We start from the raw sequence: 11,430 nt of genomic DNA, 5'->3' as shown, positions 1-11,430 counted from the left end.
ACATTTCTGGGTCAGGTGGTTAAGCGAGTAACGGCAGCGGGCCACGTGAGCTGCGGAATGTGACTGCAACGATGATGTGGATCTGGATGCGGGGGGGGGGGGGGGGGGGGGGGGGGGGGTGTTTGGGGACGGACTCAATCATATTTTGTGAGACATCTGGACACGTTCCACAAATCACAGGGATTCCGGTAATCCTTAACGGCGGTGCAGATGTTTCATCCCACGTGTTCGAGTGAACCTTCATAACACCCTTCGTGACACACCTGCTTTCTAGCGGGCAATGCGCATTCTGAACCGTGTTATTTCGGTATTAAAGTCCTCGTCGAACGGCTTCTTAGCTGGGATTTGATTCCGTACGTCGAAATGTTTCCCTCTGAAACGGCGACGGCGTGTCGGAGTGCTGGAATGACTTACACGCCAGCTAATAGCGTTTAAGATACGATCACACCCCCCCAGAACCAACCTGATGCTTAGCGAGCTAGCTAAAAGTGCAAAATCTGATTTATATTATATTATATTTATATTTATATTAAAGACATGACAATACCAGGCAAGGATTTTTGACTGTATTTGAATACAATTTGATTGATATTATTACTAGGGAATGAGATGAAGAGTTGATGTTATATCAGTGGTCGCAACAAAAATCACGGCTGTTTTGCGATTTAAAAAAAAAAAAAAAAAAAAAGGTATACGCTGATCATAAAAATCCGTCGATATGGATTTTTACAGTCGGGACATCGTTAGTAGTGAACAGAGCAGGAAGGTTCGAGATGTTCACGTTCTCAGACGGAGTTCATCGTGACCCACCAGCCGGTGTTAAACTCCACGTGGGCGTCGAACAGCGCCACCACGGGGGCGGTCGCGACCCTCCAGCCGCTCACACGGGACCGGATCAGACCCTCCTGCTTGTGGTGCCGCACCATCTTTATAAAGCCTGGACGTTTAGCGTTCGTCTCTTCTACAAAGTCCTGCAGCTTCTCCTTCAAGTCGTCTAGAAAGATAGACAGAGAGACAGACAGACAGATGAGCATTATATATAGTGGTTAGCACGCTCGCCTCACACCTCCAGGGTCGGGGGTTCGATTCCCGCCACTGCCCTGTGTGTGCGGAGTTTGCATGTTCTCCCCGTGCTGCGGGGGTTTCCTCCGGGTACTCCGGTTTCCTCCCCCAGTCCAAAGACATGCATGGTAGGCTGATTGGCGTGTCCAAAGTGTCCATAGTGTATGAATGGGTGTGTGAGTGTGTATGTGAGTGTGCCCTGTGACGGATTGGCACCCTGTCCAGGGTGTACCCCGCCTCGTGCCTCATGCTCCCTGGGATAGTCTCCAGGTTCCCCTGTGACCCTGAAGAGGATAAGCGGAAGAAGATGGATGGTATTACTAGGTATTTAATATAAGTCTTTATAAGAGAAGTCGATTTCCATTCTGGCGGAGGGGAAGTTATGCCCGTGTACAGCACGAAAGGATTAAAGTGGCGATTAAGATATTAAGTGTGCAATGTTTTCTTAAAAACACAAAAACAACTAAATGAAAGAAAGAATGAAAAACGGTATATCAAAGATGTCTTTGCATCTGCAGGACAATGAAGTCTCCAGTCTCTCTGATAAAGCTATTAAAGGTGTAACTGCGGAAAACAAAATGCAAGCGGTATACTGAAATTGAAAGCTGTACTGTTGATACACTCAATCTTTTCTGATGGCTCGTGAGATGGTGTGCAGTAGGCCCTCCTATCGTGCACGCTAACTACGGCTGATCAACGATAGTATCCCTTGTGGCTCTGTGGAGGTAAAGAAAGGGCGGGCCATGTCATTAAGCAGAAAAATAAATAGCACAAGCTGGTTATGAGTTATGGGCATGGTGGCTTAGTGGTTAGCACATTTGCCTCGCACCTCCAGGGTTCAGATCCCACCTCCGCCCTGTGTGTGAAGTTTGCGTGTTCTCCTGTGCTTCATGGGCTTCCTCTGGGTTGTCCAGTTTCCTCCCAGTTTCCCAAGACAGGCTTTGCAGGATTTCTGCCATTTCCAAATTGTCCGTTGTGTGTGCAGTTGTGCCCTGCAGTGGGTTTGCACCCCATCCAAGGTGTCCCCAGCCTTGTGCCCTGAGTTCCCTGGTATAGGCTCCAGGCGCTCCCTTGACTCTGTGTAGATTAAGCGGCATGGATGGATGGGTGGATGGACAGGTGGATGTACGGGTGGATGGATGGATGATTGGATGGATGATTGCATGGATGGGTGGATGGGTCGGTGGATGGATGGATGGGTGGATGGATGGATGGATGATTGGAAGGGTGGGTGGATGGGTGGATGGACGGACGGACGATTGGATGGATGGGTGGATGGATGGGTGGATGGATGATTGGATGGATGGGTAGATGGATGGGTGGACGGGTGGATGGATGATTGGATGGGTGGGTGGGTGGATGGGTGGGTGGATGGATGAATGATTGGATGGGTGGGTGGGTGGATGGATGGGAGGATGGGTGGGTGGATGGACGGGTGGGTGGGTGGGTGGATGGATGAATGATTGGATGGGTGGATGGATGGATGGATGGGTGGGTGGATGGATGAATGATTGGATGGATGGATGGATGGATGGGAGGATGGGTGGGTGGATGGACGGGTGGGTGGATGAATGATTGGATGGATGGATGGATGGATGGGTGGGTGGATGGATGAATGATTGGATGGATGGATGGATGGATGGATGGGTGGGTGGGTGGGTGGATGAATAATTGGATGGGTGGGTGGATGGGTGGATGGGAGGATGGGTGGGTGGATGGACGGGTGGGTGGGTGGATGAATGATTGGATGGGTGGGTGGATGGATGGATGGATGGATGGATGGATGGGTGGATGGGTGGGTGGATGGACGGGTGGGTGGGTGGATGAATGATTGGATGGGTGGGTGGATGGATGGATGGATGGGTGGAAGGGTGGGTGGATGGATGAATGATTGGATGGATGGATGGATGGATGGGAGGATGGGTGGATGGATGGATGGGTGGGTGGGTGGGTGGATGAATGATTGGATGGGTGGGTGGATGGGAGGATGGGTGGATGGATGGATGGATGGATGGATGGGTGGATGGGTGGGTGGATGGGACGATGGGTGGGTGGATGGACGGGTGGGTGGATGAATGATTGGATGGATGGATGGATGGGTGGGTGGATGGATGAATGATTGGATGGATGGATGGATGGGAGAATGTGTGGGTGGATGGATGGATGGATGGGTGGGTGGATGGATGGATGGGTGGGTGGGTGGACGGGTGGGTGGATGGATGAATGATTGGATGGATGGATGGATGGGTGGGTGGATGGGTAGGTGGGTGGGTGGGTGGATGGATGGGTGGGTGGATGGATGGATGGATGGATGGGTGGGTGGATGGATGAATGATTGGATGGATGGATGGATGGGAGGATGGGTGGGTGGATGGACAGGTGGGTGGGTGGATGGATGGATGGATGGATGGGTGGGTGGATGGACGGGTGGGTGGATGGATGGGTGGGTGGATGGATGGATGGATGGATGGGTGGGTGGACGGGTGGGTGGATGGATGAATGATTGGATGGATGGATGGATGGGAGGATGGGTGGGTGGATGGACGGGTGGGTGGATGGATGGATGGATGGGTGGATGGATGAATGATTGGATGGATGGATGGATGGGAGGATGGGTTGGTGGATGGACGGGTGGATGGACGGGTGGGTGGATGGATGGGTGGATGGATGGATGGATGGGAGGATGGGTGGGTGGATGGACGGGTGGGTGGATGGACGGGTGGATGGATGAATGATTGGATGGATGGATGGACGGGTGGATGGGTGGGTGGATGGACGGGTGGTTGGATGGATGATTGGATGGATGGATGGACGGGTGGATGGACGGGTGGACGGGTGGGTGGATGGATGATTGGATGGATGGATGGACGGGTGGATGGACGGGTGGATGGACGGGTGGGTGGACGGGTGGGTGGTTATGACTCGAAGTACGTTAGCAGGAAGACGTTTTTATCTGTAACTGGCCTTATTATAAAATGAAAGTAGATAAACTACACGTGCACGTCCTCTGTGTTGAACGGCAGAGATACTGATTGTAATTCTGTACAGTGACGTAAACGTGTTTAATTTTTCTCCGTTCACGTTCACGCTCTGCATGGAAGCCTAGCGCAGCAGCACAGACAAGAGGAGCTAAGACTCACCAGAGAAAGAACTGCTCTTAAAGTTTGTATACAATCGAAGATCGGTGAAACGCAACACATATTACGAGACACCAGGCGATTTATTTCTGCTGCGTTTAAAACTACATACACGGAACTATATAAAGGCGGAAAGTGAGAAAGCGTGAGACGTCGGCGTTTTTTTCCCCACGATTAGCCCCGCCTACTTTGAAAGTCCACGCGAACGTCGGAAGCTCACCGGTTACCGATCCGCAGAGCAACATTAACTTCATTAAAAAGCAATCACGGATTTGAGCTCCCCGAGGCTTTCCGTTTTACCTCCGTCAGAATCCGCCGCCTTAATGACGCTCGGATTCTCACGCGCCGCCTCCCCGCTGAGCCGAGGCGCTAAATCAGGTGTGCTGAATTAGTGGGTCATAAATAATGAAAAGGAGCTGTTATCGGTTTTCAGTTAAACCAGACGTCGATGACGGTGTGCTTCGCTGCATGCCTTCATACTCTGGGGTTACTTTTTTAAAAAAAAATCCATAAATAAAAACACCAAACACTGAATTAACGATTTAATCAAACGGCCGCAGTGAGCCGTGAAATAACGAGAGGAATTAAAAACACGGCACTCGGCGTCACGCTGTTACGGGAAAATAATCAACAACCAAGCCGAGTTACTGTTACTGACCTGGAGTGGATTCATTCCTGTAACGGCACGCCCCGCCCGAAGCGTCTCACTCCCGCTACGCCACGGGGATTCACCAGCGACTAACAGCACGTCATACTTTTATCCGTTTATAGTTACAGTTACTGACGTGGAACATCGGGGGAAAGTTACATGAGCGTGTGCTTAGAGAAACCTGGACAATATCAACGACTGATAAACGCTGCTAATGTTGAGCGTCTGACTTACACCTCCCTGCGTGTACAATCTTTCTTTCCTTCTTTCCCTCTCTTTCTTTATTCCTTTTCATTCCTTCCTTCCTTTCATTCTTTATCTCTTCCACTATTTCCTTACAGCCTTTCTTCATCTCTTTTTTCTTCCTGTTTCCTTCCTTCCCCTCTTTCTCTCTTTCTTCCTCTATTTCCTTCCTTCCTTCTGCTATTTCCTTCCTTCCTTCTGCTATTTCCTTCCTTCCCCTCTTTCTCTCTTTCTTCCTCTATTTCCTTCCTTCCTTCCCCTCTTTCTCTCTTTCTTCCTCTATTTCCTTCCTTCCTTCCCCTCTTTCTCTCTTTCTTCCTCTATTTCCTTCCTTCCTTCTGCTATTTCCTTCCTTCCCCACTTTCTTTCTTCCTCTATTTCCTTCCTTCCTTCCTTCCCTCCCCACTTTCTTTCTCTTCCTCTATTTCCTTCCTTCCTTCCCCACTTTCTTTCTTTCTTCCTCTATTTCCTTCCTTCCCTCCCCACTTTCTTTCTCTTCCTCTATTTCCTTCCTTCCTTCCCCACTTTCTTTCTTTCTTCCTCTATTTCCTTCCTTCCCTCCCCACTTTCTTTCTCTTCCTCTATTTCCTTCCTTCCTTCTGCTATTTCCTTCCTTCCTTCCCCACTTTCTTTCTTTATCTATTTTTCTTCCTCTATTCCTTCGTTTCTTCCCCACTTTCTTTCTTTCCTCCTCTATTTCCTTCCTTCCTTCCCCGCTTTCTTTCTTTATCTTTCTTTTTCCTCTATTTCCTTCCTTCCTTCCCCGCTTTCTTTCTTTATCTTTCTTTTTCCTCTATTTTCTTCCTTCCTTCCCCGCTTTCTTTCTTTGTCGATTTTCTCTTTCTTTCTTTTCTTCTTTCCCACTTTCTTTCTTCCTTTTTCTTCCTTCCTTCCTTCCCCACTTTCTTTCTTTTTCTTCCTTCCTTCCTTCCCCACTTACTTTCTTTATTCCTTTCTTCATCTGTTTCTTCCTTCCTCGATTTCCTTCCTTCACCACTCTCTTCCTTTCATGATTTTTTCTTTCTTTTCTTCCTGCCCACTTTCTTTCTTCCTTTGTCTATTCTTCCTTCTTCCTTCCTTCCCCACTTTCTTTCTTTATATTTCTTTCCTCCTCTATTTCCTTCCTTCCTTCCTTCACCACTTTCTCTCTTTATTTCTTTCTTCATCTCTTTTTAGCGTCCTCTGTTTCCTTCCTTCCTTCCCCACTTTCTTTCTTTATCTTTTTTCTTCCTCTATGTCCTTCCCTCCTTCCCCACTTTCTTTCTTTATCTTTTTTCTTCCTCTATGTCCTTCCTTCCTTCCCCACTTTCTTTCTTTCTTTCTTTCCTCCTCTATTTCCTTCCTTCCTTCCCCACTTTCTCTCTTCCTCTATTTCCTTCCTTCTGCTATTTCCTTCCTTCCTTCCCCACTTTCTTTCTTTATCGATTTTCTTCCTCTATGTCCTTCCTTCCTTCCTTCCCCACTTTCTTTCTTTATATTTCTTTCCTCCTCTATTTCCTTCCTTCCTTCCCCACTTGATTTCCTTCTCTATTTTTCCTTCTTTCTTTCTTCTCTTCCTTCCCACGCTCTTTCTTTCTTTCTCCATTTTTCCTTCTTCCTGTTTTGAGGCCTCCCGTGCCATTGTTGGACTCGCACACACACACACACACACACACACACACACACACACTCCAGTGTGCGTTATCCTTGAGCACACCGGGCTCGTCATTGATCAGTGAGAAGGTGTAATTTCATGAGGGAACATGAACAGAATCGCTGCAGGCCATTTGTCCCCCCCCCCCCCCCCCCCCCCACAGTTTGCAATGAGCTTCTTCAGCTTCTTGCTCTTTCACAATTGCATTAAAGCCTGTCTTCTCGCGCTGCCCTGATTTATACCACGCCACCGTCCTCTCCTGCTTCCAGCCTCACAGGGAAAGAGACAATCGTTTCATCTGCTTGCCTCAGAGCCGGAGTGTGAGGAAGGCCTCGAGTCCTGGAGGGTCGAGACACCGCACGGTTTATCTTCCTACCTCGTTTAAAACACCTAAATCAACTGATCGACTCATTACCCGGCCTTTGATGGGCTGAATTCGGTCTGTCACGACGGCAAAGACACACAAATCTCCGCAGCACCGAGGCCGCTCCTGCCTTCCGACGTCCAGCTTCGCTTTTACAGCCTCCCAAAAAATTTCCCCAAAAATTGGGACGCTGTGTAACATGTGAATAAAAACAGAATGCAACGATTTGCAAATCTCATCAGCCCATGTGTTGTTCACACTAGAGCATCGAAAACATATACGACGTTTACACTCAGGAAATGTACCGTTTTAAGAGAAAAATAAGGTCATTTGGAATTCGATGGCAAGTGTTAGTTAAACGAAACAGCTGGAGGTTAATCGGGAACGGGTCAGTAAGATGACTGGGTATAAAAAGAGGACCCAAGGGGGCGGAGTCTTTCAGAAGTAAAGATGGGATGGGATCTGGATGGAAGCAATACAGTACGTTGCTCTAAAAGCTGTATATACCTTTCAGCATTGATGGTGGCTTTCCAGATGTGCAAGCTGCCCATTCCATAAACACTAATGCACCCATACCATCAGAGACGCAGGCTTTTGAACTGAGCGCTGATAAAAAGCCAGACGGTTCCTCTCCTCTTTAGTTTAGACGACACGGCGTCCGTGGTTTCCAATTTCACATTTCGACAGTTTTCCACGTTCACGCCTCGGTCCATTTTAAACGAGCTTCGTCCCGGAGAAGACGGCGGCGTTTCTGGGTCGTGGTCGCACACGGCTCCTCGTTTGCGTGATAGAACTTTAACCAGCGTTTGTGAACTGTGTTCACAGTCAATGAGTTCTGGAGGTGTTCCTGAGCCCATGCAGTGATTTCCATTTCGGAATCATGCCTGTTTTTAACGCACGAAGATCACATGGATTTCTCCGGATTCTCTGAAACCGTTGATGATATCATGTCCGGTAGATGACGAGATATTCATCGTCTTCGCAATTTTACGTCGAGGAACATTATTCCGAAATTGTCCCACAGATTGTCGATGCGGTTTTTCGCATTCGACCTCTCTCCCGTCTTTACTTCTGAAAGACTCCGCCTCTCTAACGTTCTCTTTTTATACCCAATCATCTTACTGACCCGTTCCCAGTTAACCTCCAGCTGTTTCTTTTTACTAACACTTACTCTCCCAGCCTTTTCTTGCCCCCGTCCCGACTTTTTTGAGACGTGTTTCGGCCATCGAATTCAAAATGACCTTATCTTTCTATTAAAACGGTACATCTCCTCAGTTTAAACACGGGATATGTCTTCTATATCCTATTCTGAATAACATATGGGTTTATGAGATTTGAAAATCATTGTGTTCTGTTTTTATTTACATTTGACTTTTTTTTGGAATTGGGGGTTGTGTTTTATTCTCCTCTATCTAGATTCAAATGTAACAAATTCAAATGAAGTTGAATCGATTGAAATGGGGAGTAATGGGTTACCGGTAATGCGTTGGTATGAATCACAATGAAGCACCGAAGCTTCAGAGGTCCATTATAAGCGAGCCGCACGATCGGTCTTTCATAGAGCATTACCTCAGGTGCCCTTGTTATATCGGGACGCGTGACGCGGAGAAGCGGCGTCAGATCGTAATCGTCGCACGTCTTCCGCCGTAACTAGGACGGCGTGATCGCCTTTGTTTTAAAAGTGACATTTTCATTTTGCCCCCTCGTGTCTCTGACATTTATAGCTCTCTGTATGCTGCGTACTAGGCAGCTACCTGTCACTGAAGGGGACTGGACATCCATCATGTGGCCTGGGAGGAAAAAATAAAAAACCCGTCCGGCTGTCCACGAGTCAGATTCAAAGTGATTCTGAATCACAATTCTGAGGAGATTCGTATTCACCCCATGTGAATCCTTTATGACTAGCATGGACATCCCATCCTCCAGGCTGAGGCTGGGGTTAAAACATCTTTGTACGTCCTCATAGACTTTTTGATCTTCAACTCTTCAGTGCTGGATTTCGTTTAGGAAGAGCTTCTTTAGAGCGACTCGTCATCTTCTCCTTGATGCAGTTTAAAAACGTACCAGGATGTGCTCATGCGAGTCACATGTGAGTAAACTGTCACCTGATTGGTCGGAGTGCACCTGTTTATTGTATGTCCCAGGGTTCCGCAATAAGATGCATTTATATACGGTATACGGATTAAAAGCGTTCTACGAATAACTTTACAGAGACGCCTGTATTTATTCCCTTTCCCGCTCTCAGAGGAAGCTTGCGTTGTTACGGTGACATTGTTGACTCCCTGTCCGGTTTTCGGGTGGGCGTTCAGACGGCGCCGTCGGACGATGGAGACATGCCGCGATGCTCCGTGTCCTCGTGAACGGCCTCCGGCTCCACCGGAATCATCCGGTTAGACGAGGAGCCGGTCCGATCGCCCTGAACTCGCTCCACAGCGGTCACGCTGCTCGAGGCATGCTAATGAACAAGCGACGAAAACCGTGCACAGATCTGACGGCAGGTAGATAACGACGGCGTCTGAGAAAAGGCCTGACGGTTTCCGCGGAGACGCTGATAAGCGGCGATGAGGTTAGATCAGCCACCACGGGCATGATGAAAGAAGTCTATCTATCGCCGCTGCCGTCTGACACGACGCCCCGGCACGCGCGCCGCAGAACGCCGTTAGCGAAATGTCAGCGCCGCCGTGACCTGACTGCCTGAGGAGGAACGGAAACAAACAAACGAAGACCCGAAATCCAGCAGGAACGTGCACGTGAGGGCGCGACATACAGTAAACGTCCAGCTGCAGGGACTTTTCTTGTGGAACAAAGGATGTTAGGGTTCTGGAAAAATTCAAGAAATAAAAATGTAACTGCTTTAAATGTAAAAAAAAATCACAAATGATAATTTAAACACCAACACGTTCAATAAAGTGTCGGCGAGCAGGTTCGTTATTTTTTTTTAAACGCAAAATGATATTTTGCAAAACCTGATACAGATCGTCTATCCCGATGAGGTATTCTTGTCGTATCGCGCACCCCTGACCCGTAATCTTCTTCCTGACCCGCACGCAACACCCACGTCAGTCGCATCGGTTATCGTGTGGAAAAATAACACAAGGGCTCGGTTCGGAGCGTTCCAAAACGGACGAAATGACTTCTTATGAGTTTAAACTGTACAACTGGGAAAGTGTTTTAAGGTACAGAATATTTATCCGTACGTTAAGTGTCATTAGTGTTCATCGTTATTATAAGTATAAAAAAAAAAAATGGAGGTAAAATGGAGACTAAAGTCGCTGTTATAAATAGTAGAGACGCACCGATACTAAATTTCTCAGCCGATACCGATACGCGATTATTCGGAGCGATATCGGCCGATACCGATACCGATACCGATAGTTCTGCCTTTCATACCTTCTTATAAATGAATAATAATGAATTCCACAATCCTGAAAGAAATGCAAATAAAAACTTGATCCTCTCCATTTCAGCACGTTGTTTGACAGTAACTGGTCTCATCAACAGAACACACATTACTCTAATGAACATGAACACATGAACTCAGTTCTGAAGATCAAAGTAAGATTATTAACTTATTGAATGTTATTCATTCGTATTAACACTGACTGAATTATAAAAACCCTCCTGTTAGTCTCACACTCACTCTCCACACACACAAGCATTTCTACTTCATCACTGAACATCACACTGGTCATATATAATATACACTTTTTTACATATTAACATTAACTGGATATGAAATATACTACTCGACAGATATATTTTTCTGTGCGATATATACTTTTTTTGTCGACTCGTCTTCATTTAAATCTTTCAACGGTCCGATAATTTACTCGGCGCTGAAACTCCCGCTTCACTGCTGCCCGCTTCCGGTGTAAAATTCTATCGGAGCGGAGATTCCGGAGATGACGAGAGACGTCTTCTTTACACACGGGACGCGGTGGATGTGTTTTCCCGCCCTCTTTTGATTGACAGGACGTTTTTGAAACTATCGGTGCGTCTCTAATAAGAAGCTGAACGGTATTGAATTTGAATGTGATAATTTGGATTATTTCGGTGTGCTTTGTGATGTGTGTGATGTTAACAAGTCATATGAAAAGCAACATCTTTCCTCCAGACTCACCGCTGCTGCTGTTATCGTCCACCAGTACGATCTCTTTAAGGAGGTGGCCGGGGGTTTTGTTTATGGCCGACTGGATGGAGCGCAGGATGACGGACAGCGCCTCGTTCACGAAGATGAACACGATGCTGACCTGCGGCAGGTCCGAGGGGTACGACGTGTTCTTGCACCTGCACGGAGAGAGCGACGAGCGTTTAAACAAAAAAACCACCGCGTGAGTCTTCC

General features: G+C 47.5%; 1 protein-coding gene across 4 annotated transcripts in view; it reads right to left on the bottom strand.

Annotated features, from left to right (window-relative positions):
- Positions 1-11,430, bottom strand: part of galnt18b (UDP-N-acetyl-alpha-D-galactosamine:polypeptide N-acetylgalactosaminyltransferase 18b) — a 107,535-nt gene that overhangs the window by 33,378 nt on the left and 62,727 nt on the right. For 3 of the 4 annotated variants that reach the window (XM_017478671.3, XM_017478672.3, XM_053683382.1), the window contains 2 exons: positions 11,209-11,375; positions 811-994 (listed from right to left, as the gene is read on the bottom strand). In XM_017478671.3, the coding sequence (XP_017334160.2) occupies positions 811-994; positions 11,209-11,375 (351 nt within the window). The remainder of the gene's footprint in view (positions 1-810; positions 995-11,208; positions 11,376-11,430) is intronic. The other variant, XM_017478673.3, reaches the window with a different exon arrangement.

Source organism: Ictalurus punctatus, chromosome 10 (assembly GCF_001660625.3).
Source record: "Ictalurus punctatus breed USDA103 chromosome 10, Coco_2.0, whole genome shotgun sequence".
In the NCBI taxonomy this organism is placed as follows: Eukaryota; Metazoa; Chordata; class Actinopteri; order Siluriformes; family Ictaluridae; genus Ictalurus; species Ictalurus punctatus.
The sequence above is the reverse complement of the archived record's forward strand: the minus strand, read 5'-3'. Positions and strand labels throughout refer to the sequence as shown.